This window comes from Hypomesus nipponensis, chromosome 18 (assembly GCF_054491055.1).
Source record: "Hypomesus nipponensis isolate SF chromosome 18, ASM5449105v1, whole genome shotgun sequence".
NCBI classification, from domain to species: domain Eukaryota; kingdom Metazoa; phylum Chordata; class Actinopteri; order Osmeriformes; family Osmeridae; genus Hypomesus; species Hypomesus nipponensis.
Window position 1 is genome coordinate 11,022,616 of NC_140378.1, and position 19,953 is coordinate 11,042,568.

Here is a 19,953-nt window from a genome sequence, read left to right on the forward strand (position 1 = left end):
ACTAATCACAACAAAGAATTAAAAAAGGATACATTTCTTAATCTTTCCAATGTTTTATTATTAACATACCATTCCATACATCATACATTTTAACAAATTTCAACAAATTTTAACAAATAGGCCTTTCTAAACAGATTACAGTTAGGCTGTTTTTGCATTTAGAAGGGGAAAAAACCTGTACACTGTACACATTTGACTTTGAGTAACTATTGATCTGAGCTAATAACCTACTGAAAAATGGTAAATCAATTATAATAAAATTACATTCAGGAAATATGTAGTGCAACTATCTGGTTACCTTCAAACCGACTTACAGAAGAAGGCTAATGACCAACAGATGTTTCACAAAACAGTTCACAAAAATACCTTATGAATGATTAACACAGGCATTAGAACATTTTGATTGAAGAAGAAGGATCTCTATATGACATTCTTTAACACTGCATAATATTTACCTCCCCCCCCCCCCAAAAAAAAAAAAAAATATTTACAAACATTAAGTCCTGCAGTTAAGTCCTAAATCATGAGGACCCCTTCTTGTCGGGTGTGTCTTGTGGGATATCTGTCAATTTAACATTATCATCTTTTTTATCCTGTTCTCCTTCTCTCAGTTTCTTTCCACTTTCTTTAGTGGTGTCTTTCCCTCTCCAATCTGTGGCTCTGGCTTTCTCTATGTCTGCCTTAGTCTCCTCTTCCCTGTGCCTTTCTGTGTCTCTACCTCTGCATGAGCCTTTCTGTCTTCCCTCCTGTTGGATAGCTCCTCTATCACTTTCTCGCTCCAGACTCACTTGCCTACCTCTATTCCAATCCCTCCCATGAATGCCATCTTGCCCTCTTTTATTCTCTTCAGACAATACTCGCTCCTCTGAAAAGCGGGCGGATGAGTTGTTAACTATGTGGTGTGGTAAGTGATTAATGGCTTCAGTGGGTGTAGGGAGTAAGGGTGTTTTATGCTTTAGCAGTTGAACTCCTGATTTATTAAGTGGACTGTCAAAACCTAAACGTGGCTTCCCCCCACTGTCTGTAACATGGCCTGGAGATGTGCGTCTGGACCTGCTGAACGGTAAGGGATAAGGTTCACTAGGGCCAGGCAATCCAGGAGAATGGCCCCCCTTTTGATTTTCAAAATGACCCCTTTGATGAGATAAAGGAAACTTCGGGTTGGTGAAATCGGGAGAAGGTGATCTCCGTGGCCTTATATTAGCTGTAAAATTGTTTTTTCTGAGTTCTTCAGACATTTTGGGACCCCGAACATTTTGAACTCTCTCTTCCCACTTGTCTTGTCTGCTTGCATCTGAGCTTCTCATTTCCTTTCTTATGGATGGATCCCTAAAATCTGGCCTTGGGCCCCCAAAATCCTGTCCTTTAATATCTGTCCCTCTGCCCCTAAAGCCTGGAGCCCTTATATCTGGTCCTGAGAATTTTAAGTTTGGCCCTCTAGTATCCTCCCTTGTGCCAGGACCTCTAAAGTCTGAGCTTTTCATATTGGGTCCTTGCCCCCCAAAGTCCCGACCTCCTCTATCCTCCATCATGTCTGGTCCTGGCCTCCTGAAGTCTGGCCTTCTCATGTCTGGACCTGGCCCCCTGAAGTCTGGCCCTCTCATGTCTGGACCTGGCCCCCTGAAGTCTGGCCCTCTCATGTCTGGACCTGGCCCCCTGAAGTCTGGCCCTCTCATGTCTGGACCTGGCCCCCTGAAGTCAGGCCCTCTCCTGTCTGGACCCGGCCCCTCAAAATCTGTCCCTCTCATGTCAGGACCTGGCCCCCTGAAGTCTGGCACTCTCATGTCTAGACCTGGCCCCCTAAAGTCAGGCCCTCTCCTGTCTGGACCTGGCCCCCTGAAGTCTGGCCCTCTCATGTCTGGACCTGGCCCCCTGAAGTCAGGCCCTCTCCTGTCTGGACCCGGCCCCTCAAAATCTGTCCCTCTCATGTCCGGTCCCGGGCCTCTAAAGTCTGGTCCTCTCATGTCTCGCCCTGGGCCTCTAAAATCAGGACCTTTCCTATCATCCCTCATGTCAGGGCCTCTAAAATCTGGTCCTCCCATGCCAGGCCTTGGACCCCTGAAGTTTGGACCTCTCCTATCCTCCCTTGGTTCAGGACCTCTGAAGTCTGGTCCTCCCATGTCTGTCCCTGAACCCCTGAAGTTTGGCCCTCTCCTATCTTCCCTCATGTCAGGACCTCTACAATCTGGTCCTCCCATGTCAGGCCCCGAACCCCTGAAGTTTGGACCTCCTCTATCATCCCTCATGTCAGGATCTCTAAAGTCTGGTCCTCCCATGTCTGGCCCTGAACCCCTGAAGTTTGGACCTCTCCTATCTTCCCGAGTGTCAGGACCTCTACAGTCTGGTCCTCCCATGTCAGGCCCCAAACCCCTGAAGTTTGGACCTCCTCTATCATCTCTCAAGTCAGGACCTCTACAGTCTGGTCCTCCCATGTCAGGCCCCGAACTCCTGAAGTTTGGACCTCTCCTATCTTCCCGAGTGTCAGGGCCTCTAAAGTCTGGTCCTCCCATGTCTGGCCGTGGACCTCTAAACTTTGGACCTCTCCTATCCTCCCTTATGTCTGGCCCTGGCCCCACACTGTCAGGACCTCTATCTACTTCTGGACCTCTTCTTTCTCCCCCAAATTCTGGCCCATGTCTCGCCATTTCTGTATCACCGATATCCTGGCCTCTCATATTTAGTCTTAAGCCTCTGATGTCTGATCCTTTCCTGTCCTTCCTTACTTCTGGACCTTTCATGGCTGGCTCTGGACCTTTACTTTCTCCTCTGAAATCTGGCCCATGTCTCCTCAAGTCTGCAGGATCCCTCCAAACTGTTCCTCTCCTTTCATTAGTATGTTGACCTCCAATATCTATTTCTGTTTGTCTTGTGTTTTCAGCGCTCCATTCTTCCCTCAAATTAGGACCTCTATCATACAGCAATGGCTCTGACCCTCTGGGACCTTGCCCTGAACTCCGTGGACAAGACTCTCTCTTTTCCTCCTTAAAACAGGGACCTCTGGTGTGTGGCCCTGGGCCTCTCCATTCATCCCTCATATCAGGACCTCCCCCATGGAGTTCTAGACTTCTCATATCTGGATCTGATATTCGCCTACCTTGCGTGCTAAGGCCTCTCATATCAGGACTGCTGACATCTGGGCCTAGCCTTCCCCATTCCTCCCTTATGTTTGGCCCTGGTCTTCTCCATTCATCCCTCACGTCTTTCCCCGGTCCTTCCCATTCACCTCTGTCTGACCCTCTACCACATTGGTCTGGACCTCTGGGACCTGGACCTCTCCATTCCTCCATAATTTCTGGTCCTTTCCTCTCCTTGATATTATCAGGACCAGTCAGACCTGGACCACTCCATTTATTGGTTGTATCTGCCACTGACCCTGTCCTTCCATCCGTCACCTCTGGGTTTGACTCTCTCCATTCATCCCTCGTCTTTGGGCCTGGTCTTCTCCATTCTTCCCTTGTGTCTGGGTCTGGCCCTTCCCATGTATCCCTCATGTCTGGTCTTCTTCCTTGTATGTCTGGATGTCTCTCTTGTCCGCTCATATCTCCCAAACCCCCCTTTATACATACACTTCTAGCAGGAAGTTCTGGACCCTTCATATCTGGCTCTCTGTTGTGCACCCTCATTTTTGGACCTGGACCTCTCCAATCATTTCTTATATCTAGACCTAGGCCTCTGATATCTGGTCCCCTTATATCTGACCCTTCTTCTGCTACATGTGATCCTTGACCCATTATCTCTCTATCTGGAACAGGATCTCTACTGTCTGACCATGGATCTCGATTATCTACTTCTAGACCCCTGCCTGGCCCTCGTCCCCTTATTCCTGATCCAGGCCCTCTACCTGGCCTCCGTCCCCTCATACTCGGTCCTGCACCTCTGTCTGACCCTTGTCTCCTAAAGTCTGGCCTAGAACTTCTATCTTCACCTCTAATGTCTAACCCTCTAACATCTGGCCCTGGATCACGTCCATATTTTTCTAGTTCTATATGTGGCTCCCTTATGGCTGACCCTGTTCTTCCCCCTCTAAGGCTGGAGCCTATTCTGTTGGACCCTGGACGTCTCAGATCTGGATCTCTACTGTCCTCTATGTTAGAAACCCTTGTGTCTGGGCCTGGACTTCTCTGATCTGGATCGAGCATGCCTGGCCCTGGACCCCTCATATCTGGGCAAATACCTTTCATACCTGGGTTCCTAATGTCTGAAATACGATGCCTCACTTCAGGTTCTACAACTACCCTTCTTCTGCCACCTCTCAATGCAGGTCCTGGATCCCTCATGTCAAGTCTTGCTTCCCTGATATCTGGCCCTTCCTCTGTCATGTTTGACCCTAGATTTCTCTCATCTAGCCCTGCGCCTCTTGTGCCTATACTTCTCAGGTTTGGCTCAGGTGCATTTGCATCAGAGTCCCTGACATTTGACTTTGGACCTCTAATGTCTGGGCCTGACATGCCTTGCCCTGGCCCGATCATGTCTGGGCTTAGATGTCCCCTCTCATCTTGTGAAGTCCTAAAATGGTGGCCTCTAAAGTCTTGTGCTGGACCTCTCATATCTGTGCCTGAGCCTCTCATGTCTGGGCTTGGACTTCTGAAGTTTGGGCCAGTACCTCTGAAGTGTGGGCCTGGACCTCTGAAGTCTGGCCCTGGACCTCTCATGTCCAGGCAGGGGCCTCTGAAGTCTGAGCCTGGACTTCTGAAGTCTTGTCCTGGACCTCTCACGTCTGGGCATGGACCTCTGAAGTCTGGGCCAGGGCCACTCATATCTGGGCCAGGACCTCTGAAGTCTGGGCCTGGACCTCTGATGTCCGGGCCTGGGCCTCTCATGTCTGGTCCAGGACCTTTGAAGTCTGGGCCAGGACCTCTGAAGTCTGGGCCTGGACCTCTGATGTCCGGGCCTGGGCCTCTCATGTCTGGGCCAGGACCTTTGAAGTCTGGGCATGGGCCTCTGAAGTCTGGGCCTGGGCCTCTGATGTCTGGGCCAGGACCTTTGAAGTCTGAGCCTCTCATGTCTGGGCCAGGAACTCTGAAGTCTGGGCTAGGGCCTCTGAAGTCTGGGCCAGGGCCCCTGAAGTCTGGGCCAGGGCCCCTCATGTCTGGGCCTGGGCCTCTGAAATCTGGGCCTGGACCTCTGAAGTCTGGGCCTGGACCTCTGAAGTCTGGGCCTCTGATGTCTGGGCCTGGACCTCTCATGTCTGGGCCTCTGATGTCTGGGCCAGTACCTCTGAAGTCTGGGGCTGGACCTCTGAAGTCTGGGTCTGGGCCTCTCATGTCTGGGCCAGGACCTCTCATGTCTGGGCCTGGACCTCTGAAGTCTGGGCCTCTCATGTCTGGGCCCGGACCTCTCATGTCTGGGCCCAGATCTCTCATGTCTGGGCCTGGACCTCTGAAGTCTGGGCCTGGGCCTCTGAAGGCAGGGACAGGGCCTCGCATGTCTGGGCCTGGACCTCTCATGTCTGGGCCGGGACCTCTGAAGTTTGGACATGGGCCTCTGCCATCTAGTTCGGAACTCCTAAAACCTTGACATTCCATATCTGGGTCCAGGCTTCCTATGTGTGGCTCCTTCATGGCTGGCCCCATTTGACCAAATTTCATGTCTGAGACTGGCATCGCTTGATCTGTCCTTTCATTGCAAATGTTCTCCCTTCTCAGACCTGGACCTCCAAAGTGTGCTCCTGGACCAATCACTCCTAAACCTCTATTAACTGGGCCTTTTATTTCTAAACCAGCCATTCTTATTTCAGGTTCATTCACACCTTGGTCTCTTGCGCAAGACCCTGGGTCTGTGCTTTTCATGCTGGCGTCTTGCTCTCTCATGCCAGACCATCTCAAATCTCCTCTTGTTGGGTGTCCTTCATTATTAGGCCCTCTCATTCCCCTAGCAAGTGGACTCACCCCTTTGATATCCAGGCCAATGCTTTCATCCCTCTGGTCCAAACCTTTAGCCTCTATACTGCGACATCTCTCAATCTGTTGTTTTGGAGCAATATTATAAGGAGCTTGAGAGAGTTGCTGGTTCTCTGATGTACTCTGAACATTGTGTTGGCCCATTAATTCCCTTGGAAGGGATCCTCCTCTGTTGTTTTGATGCTTGCTGCCTATTTGTGTTTCTACCTTGTTTTGACTGGGTTGTTGTTCCTCAAGCTGCTGGGCTGGGTGACGACCATGGGACATTGGAATGCCTGTGTTTTCAGAAAGTCCTTGTTGTGATCCTACAGGCATAGACTGAGAGCAGTCTGCATTGGTTTTGTCCTCATGCTGCCTATCAAGAAAGGGCTGGGCTGAGTTTTTACACTCTGTGAGCAGTCCAGGATCTGAACCATCTGGGCAGGTAATTTCTGGGGCCACTGATTCCTTAGAGGGCCTCTTTGGTCCACCCGCTGAAAATGAAGCAGAATCATTTTTTTGTCTCGTTAAAGATGGAGATCTTCGATGGCCGCTGGAGCGCCGCCGCGGCTTGCGGTCTTTGCGATGAAGATGACGTCCTGAGTGTTCAGAGTGGTCCCGAGCTCTGTGACCTGATCTGTCCCTGTCACTCCGTCTGTGTCTCTCCTTCCGCCTCTCATTGCGTCCAGGTGAACGTCGGTAAAGTCTGTGTGGAGGGCTAATACGGTGATCCCTGGGTTTACGACCTCGCCTTTTTGGTGATTCCCTGCGTCTTCTCTCATGGGAAAGTCCACGCTGATGTAGGCCAGGTGAAATGTCCCTGCGGGATGCTCCACGACACGAGCTAGACACAGAGGACTCACGTGTCAATATTTTCCTCTCTCCTTTAATGTCATCTTTTATCTCATCAAATATGGATTCATCCTCTGGGTCGTAAGCAACATCAGAGTCTTCAATCTCACCAGTTGTAGAATTACTGTCCTCATCTTTTTCCATTTTTAGATCAGTCTGAAGTGACTTTTCAACATTATTCATGTCTGCATGTGAAACAGTTATGGTTTCTGTTTCAATCTCCTGCTTGACCGTGACTTGTTGTATGGACGTTTCTACTTTCACAGATTTGATGGTCAGGCTCTGTCTAGAGTCCCTGTCCTGATCATTAGAAACATCAGAATGTTTGGTTTCGGACTCCTCTGAGGCATTTGGTTGATTTAGGTTAGCAGTCCCAGATTTAGGAGGAGGAGACATTAAGGCATCAGAGACAGAGAAATGTGCCATGAACATGCCTACTGCTTCTCTCTGCTGGCGAAGCGCTTCCTCTTGCTCCTTCAACTGACGCTTCTGTTCTTCAATCTGTTTATTAAGCTCCTCCAGCATTCGCTGTTGCTCAGTTAGTGTTGCAGCTGACACAACCACAGTACCAACATGGGGGAGGTCCAGAGGGGGCGGGACAGGCCCAGGGAGGGCCAGAGGTGCTGGGACAGGAGCTGGAGTCGGGTCCGGGACTGGAATTGTGTCTGGTGTCGGAGTTGGGACAGGGACTTTTGCTACATTGACCACATGATTTTTCATAACTTCAAAGATGGTCTCATCCTCAGGGTCATAAGCCACCCCATCATCCATGGGCTCCTCAAGGGTATTTTTCGGAATCATTTGAATCCTAACCGGTGCAACCATTCCATACCCCTTTACTGGATCATATTCCTCCTCTGGATCATACGGCCGATCAAAATCAGTTTCCTCGTCCTCTATTGCTGTAACTTTGGATTTCTGTCCATACTGCTGAACAATTGGATCTACAATTGGGGGGGGAGGAGGAAGAGGCAAAGCTGAAACGGCTGGAGCCATAGGCACCACAGGAGAGGTGCTCACAGCTGGAGCCACAGAGTCATTTGTTTTTTTTCCAAACAGTGTCGACAGAATAGTCTGAAGGGGATTGTTATGGGTACCGGTAGTGGAGGTACCAGTAGGTGAACTAGAGTTAGGGGGGTTCTTTGCAGAGAGGGTAGCAGAGATGGGGGCTGAGGCAGAAGCGGGGGGTGTGGCAGAGGTGAGGAGAGTTTTGTTCGAAGCCAGAAGAGATGGGATTGTTATTGAGCCAGAGGAGGAAGAGTCTGATGGGGATTCAATTGAGGGAGGGGAGCTAGGAGAGGTGGTGAAGATAGGGGTCTCTGGGTCGTAGGGCTGGAACATTTCCAGTTTGTCAGAGCCATAGAGAACTGGGGGTTTTGGAAGGCCAGTATCTTTTGGGTCTTTACACATGTGAATCTTGGGTCTCTTTTCTTCAGCCTCTTGCAGAGAGTTTGCGGGACGTTTTGGTCTCTGGCAAATTGCCAAGCCAAGCAAGAGATTGGGGCGATTCTTCTCAAGCCCTGTAAAACAGCAAAGAAACATTTCTTACACATAGATTGGAAATAAAATCGAAATGATGTGCATTACAAAAAGATTTTCTGTATTATAATGTTTTCCATTTATATTATACCTGGCCCATCTAAGGGTTGAAGTTTGGAGGGGATGATCTCCTTTGCACTGAGTGGAACCAGATATAAGTCCTTAATGCTGCGGCTGTTATTGGCCACAACACCAAAACGTTTTCTGCTGCTGAAGTAAGAGAACAGGGACACATATGCCACCTCCTCTTCCTCTGTTGCTGGGTGGAAACGGATCACACATAGCTCCTGTGGAACAACAGGCGAAGAGAAGAAATCAACAAATACATTCTATGTAGGAAAGTTAAGAAAACTGAGAAATATTTCAGGAGTGCTTGCCTTTGTCACAGAGGTCCTCACTCTAGCAACATACTCCCACACAGTTTGAGGGGAAATTCGTCCGCCAATCTGTATGGTATCAGGCAGATCCTGGGAAAAATAGATTTCTTATGAGTACCTACTTTAAACTAAATTCCACAATGCATAAAAGTTCAAAAAACATTTAAAGTCAGGATAGTATAACACAATTTAGTATATCAACATCTTCAAAATAGATTACTTACCATTTTCAGACAATCTGAAGAGCCTGAGACCAGATATCCCTTGGTGACAAATTTGGCAACGCTGACCATGTTAAGGAAACCCTTCCACGTAATGTCTTGTTTGGCCAGGAACTGAGCAGTCTCTCCATCAGGAGGGGAGTGAGAGTTCACTGCACTACAGGACAAAAACAACACCACAATCATCCTACATACTTGGACATAGTTACTAAGCTTAAGAAAATCATGGATGATAACCTAAATATAACTTGGAAGAGTTACCTTGAGGATGATCCTGATGTACCATAAAATCTAGCGTCTGCTGAAGAAGATGGCTTCATCAAAATGGATTTGGGTATAGTTTGGGGTGGTAGTGATGGAGGCAAAGGAAGGGCTGGCTTGGTCCAGGTCACAGTTTCTCGTACAGGGACATAGGATATTGGTGTGGGTGGAGCTGGGGTGGAAGAAACAGTTGCCATGGCAGTAGGCCGGTTGCCAGCAGTTCGGGGGTCACGTCTTGTGATTGTTACTGTAGATACAGCCGGGATCATTACTGGTGTATAGGCTCTGGTAGGCGCTTTAACTATGGGGTTGTCCTGTGTTGGGGATGCAGGAGAGTCATTGATGGGGGAGCTTGGGGAATCCTGCAAAGGGGAAGCGGGTGAGTCCAAAACAGGAGAAGCAGGGGATTCCATGAAAGTACATGCCGGGGTTTCAGAGATTGGACGGCTACGGGGATCAATAACAAGGGAGACTGGGGAATCCAAGATGGGAGAGTCAGGAGGGGCAAGGAGGGGAGAGTCACCCCCTGTTGGATTCTTCCATGCTCCTTCCTGGGAGCTTCCATACATCCAGGATTGGCCATAATGCTGCCTGTCTCTATTTGACTCAGATGATCTATTTGATGAAGAGGCAGAAAACTTTGTTTTTTTCTGTTCGGGCTCTTCCTCCTCGTCAATTGTTATCTGACCTGAAGCAGGGGACAGACACATACACTCAAACAAGTTCTCTTTGTAATAAACATATAGCACTAAGGTTGTATACATTTTGTTTCTTTGATGCATGTTCACTGAACTGTCAACACATTATTAATAATAAACTTTACCTGTGCAAATTTTGCACTTGAGGTCAAACAAGTGAGTTCGGTGCTCTGCGGTTGTGTCTTTCAGCATACAATTGAGAATGTCTGGGACAGAGGTGCTCTGAATAGGTCGATTTGGCCTGGCCTTGAGGGGAGGAGGAAGTGTTTTCTTGAGTTCCTGCAATAACATGTTGTTCAGTAAACAAAAGCAAACACACACACATCACACATCTTGTATTATAATAACTAGTGATATGGTGTGATTAGGTAGGCTAAAAGTCACTCAAAGTTCAGGGTGAGATTCGTACAATGTTCCTATTAGTCCTGGAAGGAGCTGCAGTCAAACTGGGTAGCTCCATCTTGGTCATTTCTGGCTTCAGCTGCAGACATGGGGCTTTAGTACCAGAGTCCTGGTACACACACAGCAAATAGGCAATCAGAGCATGACACACCAAGCAATCACATATTGTGATAAAAATAATAATACAAATAAAGAGAAGGAAAATAAATGTATTTCAAAAGACATGTGAGATGAGCTGATTTGAATGTGCTGTCATGTATTTGCATCTGTTACATTTGCTTGTGATTCTGTACCTCTTCTGTGACCTTTGTATTGATCTCTGGTACTTTGGTGGCCTGCATGTCCCTCTGACTCATCCTGGCCAACCTGAAGGGGCTGATCTCCCCCCGGATGACCCGGTACAGCAAGCCCTGAAGAGGGGAAAAGGTAACCCCAATAACTAAAGCTAACAATGAGTATACTGACCAGACATCAGTTCATAATATAGATCTGTAATCAAAAATAGTTTTACTGATAATTACAGCTGAACTTAAATATCTATTAAAGTTTTATCTGTATAGACCAACCTTGTTTTTGGGGTCTTTTATGTTGAACATGATTGTTCGATACTTATTCATGTACTTGCTGTCTGTATTGCGAAATATGTCGAACATCTCCATCTCAATGTTTGTGACAAGTTTCCCAACATCACTTTCAGACATCTCCAAGTCATCACAGTCACAAACCCTTTTGGAATTAAAATGTAATTTGTGAGCCTACAAATGTTGTTCAAAGTATGTCAGAGGAAAGACAGGGAATGTGACAAAAAATGAACAGATTTTATAAATTGTATCCCATACTGTATATGGCTCATGAATGTGATCACCAATCATAAAATCAACCAAGGAAGATAAATATCTGCTTTTCAGCCATCACCCTTCATTCCGGAACATAGACAAGACACCACCAAACGACAAATTATAAATATCTAAAAATCCAATTAAAAGAACAAATTATTCCTCACCTCTTAAACAAGATGCTGGTGAGTGAGCGCTGGATGCTCTGCCTGACCTGGTTGTTTGGCTGTGAGGGTCTGGAGGAGGGGGCAATGGGTGCCGGGGACACAGGCAGAGTCCTGGTCTCTGCCAACAAACTTCCAGCTGAGGGTGAATATGGTACCGAGCTGGGGGATGATTCATGTTGCTTCTTGGGGATAATGAATGAGGTTTTGCTAATCTTTAGGGCACCGGTGTCGTGATGTCTGGATGTTGACGTGCCTGGGGTCTCTGGAGTTGGAGAGAGACTTGATTTTGAGAGGATGGGTTGAGGAGAAAGCGCTGAGTCAACAGCAGCTTTCCTTGATACACTGTCACCATTAACTGGTTTTGTAGTCTTCCCCGGAGCACCTCCCAGAGGGGGTGAGGACTCAGAGGGGCTCTCAGAGCAGGGAGTGGCATCTGGAGACTGCCTCGGGAGAGGCACTGGCTCACTCTCAGCGTCTACCTGCTCACTGTCTTTATTGGCTGTCAGGAAATAGAATAACAGGGTAACTGAGTCAGTCCTGAACACACACGACACCTGAGATCTGTGAATAAAATGATTCATACAGAATTTGGTATATGTAAGCTGCGTATAGACTCAACACAGAAGCTACTTTTTTCACATCTGTTATCTGAGAGGTATTGCTTGAGTAATATTTTTTTCATCTTGTGTAATGTACCTGACCTGTTTAAATATGTATATAGCTACAACCAATTTCAACATTGGAGTAGCAGAGCAGGGACTGGTGTCAAGAGATCATCAATCCCATGGTGGGACTTGTGTCTGTCAAGAAACTCCTGTGTTCCCTAATGTGTAACTCAGGAGTAATGTTGTCATTAGGTTTGCAACTGAGACATTCTGGTATGGTAATGAAGTCCTTAAAATATTTGGGTAGTCAGATAAAAATACAAAAATAAGAAAATATGTATTTTTCAGTTGGTCTGAAAGAGCAAACTGGCAGATGTCCTCTGGTTCACAAAATGGTATGAAACTTCAGCAACATGGTGTGATGCTTTAGCGAATAGTGTGGGTAATTGTGGCATAGTAACTTGAGGAGTATTCTGTTCCTGCAGACACATTTATCTATATGGCCTTTAAAACTAGAACACTAAGATCAGGATGGCCTGGATTCACATAACTGACTGGTTCCTTTAACAAGTGAACACATGCAAATGGAAGTAAAAATGCATTTGAACTGGAATTATTTCAACAATACTCCTAAATTGTTGAAGATATCTCAATAACGTGACTTGTGTTGATCTTAATAAGAGGAAGTTGACAGTATGCTTGAGACTCCATCTCAAGCTTTGCAATACTGCATCCCAAGAGATGGTTAACTACCTTTCACACAACATTTAATGCAGACGGTGGTGAACTGCAGTGGATCATATTTTGTCAGTGTGACACTTATCGCCATCCTCGTGTGTTTCCCCTAATATTCACGTTTGTATAGTCAAACCATAATACTATCTTGTGAGAGACGGTAGTGGATGAGATTAGCATGACACCTGTGTTCCAAACCCAGGTCACATGGGTGCTTCGTCTCAGATGGGATCCGTGGCAGAGAGGGACAGTATTTAGTCAATCCAATGCAGCTGTAGTGGCTCTTGTGATAGCTTAGGTGGCTCTGCATTACTCTTAGACTAATAGTATGATTTTTGGGGTCTGACTGTGATGATTGGGCTTGACTGTTGACTGTTACCCACTCAGCCCTATGAAAGGAATTTGTACATTATATTTACAGCTTGTGGAAAAAAGGACCACTGTGAGGATCTTTTTTTGAACTGACTAAACCCTTTGAAATATGCATTCCTTGTAACTGTGATGAATGTTATTTCCTCTGATGCAATTATTTGATTCCCATTACATTTGCATTGGTAATACATTTGAAGATTCAACAGCCTCATGTTTGTGTGCACCAACTACAACTGGAGCTGCTTGCACTGGACTGAGAGTCTGTTGCCTGGTCTTGTTTGGAGTTCAACATTGCTTGTGTGGTACTCATACATCTGAGGTGTTTCTACTCAGTCGTTTCTACTCCCGTTTTGGGAGAAAAATGTAACTGAATCTCAACATTTAATGTTTTAGGACTAGTCTTTACACTGCCTGCATTCCTGTGATAAAATAAATTGTAATTTATTGAGGTGGCCAGTAGATGGTGCTTGTGCTTCATAATGCATAAAGGCTCCCACAAGTATTTGACCATCTAACAAGTAGCAGACGTGTGTCACATGACAAACTTCGCAGCACACAAATGTTCCTTCAAACCTTCAATAACTCCTGATCAGAAATAGATCCAACCCCTTGCAAAGATGAAGAGAAATGTGGTCACTTCAAACTAAAGTACTGTGCAGTCTCAGGACCTCCTTGCATGTCCTATGTAAAGCAAATGTCTTAGTAGTTCTGCTATGGTTAGTAACCTCAGTAAGAGGTATGGGGTGGGTATTGGTTCAGTTTATGACTGGTATGAGGATGTCAGTCACCAGTCATTGATAGGGATAGGAGTTGATGTCCATTTAGCAGTCAAATCACAACTGCCAAAAACAAAAACTCAACCACAACAAAATAAAAAAGGGGCACAGACCTGGTGCAAGTGTGCATTGTGTTTCAAGTGATGTTGGTGTATTTGCTCCAAAATACTGATTCAAAAAATGTGAGAATACTTAAATGGATTCAGGCAACAGAAATGGCTACCAAGCTTTGTAACGTGCTCTCCAGAAAGCCTGTGTTGTGGACAAGATGATGAAAGACACTGCACCTATAAAACATGGTGGTGTAGGGTTTCCACTGAAAACAAGACCTGCACACTATACCCAAACTAAAGGACAGTTGAGTGGTTATTTATTGTCTTCTAGGATGAAGCAGGCTCTCCAAAAAAGCAATGGCAGTGAGCATGAATTATAGAACCTAATGATTAAGTGTAGCAGAACACTGGCTATACTGGCAATGACCAGCTGTATCATTGTCCTCCTCTTCATAGAGATTTAATTGATTGTCGTATCATTCACTGTTAGTAGGCATCCTGAGTGGTATTCATTAAGGGCAATCGGCATTCTTCATCATTCTTCCACTTCTCTCCTCGGCCCCATGCTGCAGCTGAAAATCCCTCCTCATCTCACCAGTCTCCATTTACCAACTTATGACACCTTTGGATCCAACAGGTCTCACATAGTGTGTGTACATGAGTGACAGTGTTTGTGTATGTACATTATCATATATGTGTCTGTGTGCATTTGTAAATACATGTATGTATGTATGTATGCATGCATGTACGATGTGTGTATGAACATAGTTGTTGCTTGGACTGCAAGTTGTAGCATTACAGGGATACAGCTCTGAGTATAGACCAATAGCACTTGTAGCAAACCCTGCCAGAAACTGACGATGTTCATTGGCATTTGATCCCCACCAGCTCAAGGTTGTGTAACTTCGGACACAACTTAACGGAGGTGGTTGGGAAGGGACTGGACTGAGGCAGTGGCTTGAAAAATCACAAAATGACACTTGCCATTTGCAATGACACTGCATAAGGCTCTAAATGTTGCCTTCAGAGTACCTTGAGCAGGGAACTGGGCTTGATCCCCATCAAGTGTGCCCAACAAGACATCCTGTTGTTGTAGTGCCGTGGACAATCTACATTTTCCCTAAACATGGCTCCATCCAAAATGTGTTCAAAAGGTCACAAAAGTATGGACTATAAAGATCACTCAGAAATAAATAAATACAAAACAAATTTGTCACGTATGTCTGCAGTAGTAAGTGTAAATCTATCTTAAATTTCAATGGAAGAAGTCATTTCTAAATTATTTACTAGGTAACCTTTCTGATTCAATAAACTACTATAGGAGCTTCCAAAAGTATGGAATGAATTAGTTAAAATAGAAATGATTTAACAACCTTCCACCTTAGAAACAGGCTTGTGTATGATTACCTAAACTTATCAAAGTAGGCACCAAAATGTGAAATGCTGTGACATCTGTGGGCATAAGAACTATCTACTCTCTGAGCGGAGGAATACAAAGAGAGATAGCTCTGACTTGGTGAGGAAGCGCCGTTCCAACCATGTGACCCTGTTCTGTACTTTCCCAGTACAAAGTGAATGTAGTGCAGGATCCCTCACCAGCACTGAATAGTTGTGGATGATGTGTCGAGAAGTGTGGAAATTGTATCACAGAGAGAACCCAGTAAACTTCGCGAAATGTGGCAACTGTGTCTTCAGTTTCTGAGGAGATACTTTTGAATCCAAGCAGCAACATAATCTTTAAGACTACAAAACTAGACCAGGATGTAGCATCTATAAAGAGAAAGGAAATATGCAGCTGAAAATACCAACTACAAAGTGGCTTGCTGCAATGTTAATATCCACTTGCTGTAAATATGATAACACTGATAAAGGAATAAATTAATTTTAAAGAACCACTACTAATATGCTGTCTCTGGTCTAAAGAAGATTCATGTGAAGAAAAAAATAAAAACAAGCATGGCTCGTCTATGTCTATCCATCACAAAAGTGATTTCACGTCCTTGAAAACTGTTTCCTAAAAAGCCACTACACATTTTTTAATTTCCATAAGTAATTAACTACATACCTAGCTAATCTAATGCTCTCTCAGTTAACACTTGTGGTCATATGACAGCGCAATTCCAGTATATCAAAGAGGATAGTGACCTGGGATTTGAGGTAACCTGGTATAGAGAAGTTGTCTTCCTGGACTACAGGTGGGCTAAATATCATGGAATAAGGAGAGATCGTCTTCCGTGTTGTCATTTTTCTTCTTCCCTCATCCCACTGGCTGTGTAAGTGTGCAGCCTGCATTTTTTGTAAGATTTACATTGTTTTGTAAATGTTGAACTCCTTAACTTTTGCATTCAGGACATGACTGACTTTTACCAGTTTTTGGACAGTGAATAATTGGACTGGTCTACAGACCTACCCAAGTTTCTCACTTTTCCATTCAAATTAATTGTTAAAAGGCATTACCTTGTTTTCCCTGCCATGATGGTGTTCTGTTCACATAATTTCTTGGTATTCCAGGCTACTCCAGGGTAGCTGTGTGTTATTGTGGTCGTCTTGTTATTACAATCCAGCTCATAACCTACTGTCACTAAGTACTACCATAAAATGTACTGCATTACCGTAATTACCAAATTAATGTGCCATTTCCTTTATCATAGTTCTGATAACTTCACTCAGATGGAACTATTTCAACTACTGCTAAAGGCTTGATGGCTCATACCGTTTTTTGGTGAAAATGCTTACCAATTGCTGACCCTTGTCATGTCTGGACAGTACTGAATGATCCGGTGTGCCTCATGTTCAAACAACTACCGAGCGTGTACAAGGATAATTCAGTGTGGCTGGGGTGTATGTGCAGTGAGTGATACATACACGCCTTGTAAAACATAGACGATGCTATGGGGGTAGCCTGAACTGGAGTGAGTTTAGGGTCGCAGGATGAGGATGACTTGGCCTCTTCCTGATCCTCCTCTTCCTCCTTCTCCTCTACAGTTTCTGCATCAGGCTGTCCTGCTGACGTCCTAGTCATGCGTCCAGACCTCTGACCCTACAATTAGGATGTTGCAGATTAGTTTCAATATCAACGTCAACCTCAATATGCAATAGTAATAACAAAAGCATCTTTGAGATGCATTTATAAGAAATGTGGATATCCAGGAAAGTATGTAATCTTTTCATGGGCATCAGTTACCTTAGGAATGACTTTGGTAGCTGCTTTCCTCTGTGGCCGTGCTTTCAATTTGGGCTCCTTGGAATCGGAGAGGGTTTTCATGGTGGCTGCAGCATGCTGGACGATGCAGTCTGTGCTACAGTAGACTGATTCTGGTAAAGCGTGTTTAGGGCACCCGGGCCCAATGCAGCAGGAAAGGGAGCTCTCCGTCTCTGTCTCAGCCTCCACCTTAGTCATCTCCTCAATCACCATAGCCTCCTGAGACCAGACTCACATCTCAGACCTCTACACCTCATACTGACACCTCAGACATACAATTAAATGACGACTATGTTTGTATTTAAACATACTTCCTGACTCACCTTTAAGGTCGGCGCTTCATGGACTGGCTCATTCTGGACATCCGCTTCCTTTTCCTGTACCAAAGTAGGAAGTGTCAGACCTTCAGGCAGGCTCTGGTGGGTCTGGGACCGGCTCTGGTTACGGGTGTTGCAGTTAGGACAGATGTAGTCCTGCCTGCTCCTTTCCATCTGGCGACCCCGAGCCTCGGTAATGCCAACACATTGGCCGTGGAACCAGTCCTGACAACTGTCACAGCAGATCATGAACCTAGAGTTGAATTCAAGGAATCACATTACTGACTTAGCAATAAGTCAAAAGGTGAGGGACTTGGTTATGGTTTGGTCCCTTGACATATTGGAAGATGGTGTACACACCTTTTGTTGTGCTTCTGTCGACAGATGCAGTAAAGAGCATTGGGATTATAACCCTCACTGTCTGATATGCTCGAGTACTCAGTGTTCCTGTCCTCCTCTTGCTCTGGGGCGTCATCACTTTGATTAGGCTTTTCTTCAGTCACCTGTTCCACGTCAGTCTCGGCAGTTGGAGAGTCTGAGCTGGATAGCTGAATGGGGCTTTGAGACTCAAATCTTATTATGTCTTTCTCGGGACTCCTTACTCTCTCTTGCTGCTCAACCTGATTTACAAATATCACCTCTTCCTCCTCGTCGGCAGTACTGGACTCAGGCTCTGCCCTCCCCCTTCCTCGACCCCTACCTCTCCCTCTGCCCCTACCTCGCCCTCTCCCTCTCCCTCTTGCCCCACCTTTAGCGCGGCCTCTGCCGCCACCCTTGGCCTTCAGCTTTTCCTGGAGTTCCTTGAGTGTGAGTTCTTCGCTGTCATCCTCTTTATTGGAGGAAATTGCAATCACCTCTGTACTGGAAAGAGTCAATAAATCCCTACTAGGCACACAATCCCCACTAGGCCCATCATCCCCATGCCCACCCCCACCAATGTCAGGGGCTGCGATGGACACGTCCTTCTCTCCTAAAAGGGAAAAGGCGGTGTGGAAAGCAGAACCAAAGTCTTGCCATGAGCTGGGATTGAGGCTCCCACCAGAGCACGCCTCTGCGTCTGGGTCCGCCTCCACTGGGGAGGATGGAGCTGACCACTCCAAATCAGCTACGACACTTGGACCTCCCTGCCCTCTTTTAGGAGTAACTGTGGGCGTCTGGGATGGTTGTCTAGCCTGGCGACCACTGGTCCGTCGCACAAGTGGAGGACTGGGCTCTGGGTCTCCAATCTCATCCATAAATTCCCTCCTGGCAATGGTTGACCGTCTGAAACCCCAAGTCTTTTTGAACTCCATGAGTGTCGGCCTAGATGTCTTGTCGGCACCTTGAACCTCCAGCGGTTCCTCTGCATCACCACCACCATGTTCCTCTATAGACAGACAGGTCACAAGGGGAAGGGTTTAAACAGGTATATACCTCTATCTGGCTGGAGGGCAAATAGAAAATTCATTACCATGATTAAGATGGAAACAAGAGCTTACCTGTATCACCAGCCGTTACGTCATCATTTGGATCAATATCCATACTTCCATCCATGGTGAACAACCTGCCTTTATATCAAGACAGAGACAGTATTGTGGTCATTAGCCCACATTCACATACCACAATCTTTTGCATTGACACTGGCCTGTTCATGTAACTTTCAGACAGAACACCTACAAACAGAAAGACTAAGGAGCAATAACAGTATTAGTAAGTGTAACACTACTTGTCTACTGTAGTTTTCCAAAACAAGGGGGACTATTTCTCAAGAGTACTGTAGAGCAAGACCTGAATCACAACGCGTACACGACTGACGTCCTTACGTATTATGATTTGTGGGAGCATTAGCGAATTGCTTTGTCACTCAACAGTTTAATCGAAGGCAAGGGCCGTATTAAACATTTAAAAATAGCACTACTCTAGCTTGCAAACCACAAATGTTGCTTTTGGTTGCTAGTCATAACGCGCAAGGCTAGCAAGGCTATCACTATCTCCTACAATAGAAAAGGCAACCAAGCTAACGAAGGTTAGCCTACAAACTGAAAACAAAACATTTGTCGCTTAAAATATGTATTAATGCTGCTTTACCAGATTACAGAAGGATACTAGCTGATCACTAGTTTGCTTTAAAATGCAGGCATGTCCCCAATTGCGTAAAATATTAAAAGTGTTAGACTAAACATACAACGGTATACATTTTACAATACACACTTCCAGGTCATAGTCTAAGCCATCATCATATACTAGCTTGCTAGCTAGCTAGCTAGAAGTAGGAAGGCAAAGCTAGTTTTGCGAGTTGGTACATGACAAACGGATGCCAAATAATGCATAATACACATACATCCATGCGCGATTACATACATTTGCAATGTATCAAAATGTATAGGATGTGTTTAAAATAGAAGAGACATTAGTTACTTACAATCTTGTTATACGCTCGTGATAATTGGCTTTACCCAAGTCTATCGCAGTTTGTCTTCCATTTTCTCCTCTGGCACTGCCGAATGCAATGCCCGGCTGTGTATCCTAGCGCGCGGAAGGATACCACTTTACAGTGATCTGAGACTCAATATATGACTCCTACTGTGGCAGGATGGAGATCAGATGACAATTACTTTCTTTTTGGGTAATTAATGTTTGAAGAATGTAAAGGGCTGGGTTGGGGCTTTTAACTGACACATC

The 19,953-nt window shown here is 45.8% G+C and overlaps 1 protein-coding gene across 2 annotated transcripts; it reads right to left on the reverse strand.

Moving 5' to 3' along the window:
• Window positions 1–33: 33 nt before the first annotated feature.
• Window positions 34–19,798, reverse strand: LOC146252073 (uncharacterized). 2 transcript variants are annotated; one of them, XM_084680989.1, is made up of 16 exons: window positions 19,694–19,798; window positions 18,771–18,839; window positions 17,653–18,658; window positions 17,299–17,524; window positions 16,958–17,194; window positions 16,639–16,813; window positions 11,233–11,731; window positions 10,796–10,955; window positions 10,523–10,639; window positions 10,237–10,338; window positions 9,953–10,106; window positions 9,130–9,817; window positions 8,872–9,025; window positions 8,648–8,737; window positions 8,362–8,557; window positions 34–8,251 (listed from the first exon to the last, which is right to left on the reverse strand). In XM_084680989.1, exons 2-16 carry the CDS (start codon window positions 18,823–18,825, stop codon window positions 522–524), a joined length of 11,589 nt encoding a protein of 3,862 aa, XP_084537115.1. In that variant the 5' UTR covers window positions 18,826–18,839; window positions 19,694–19,798; the 3' UTR covers window positions 34–521. The 2 variants fall into 2 exon arrangements, with proteins under 2 accessions (XP_084537115.1, XP_084537114.1); XM_084680988.1 differs by having other exon boundaries at window positions 17,299–17,545.
• Window positions 19,799–19,953: the final 155 nt, after the last annotated feature.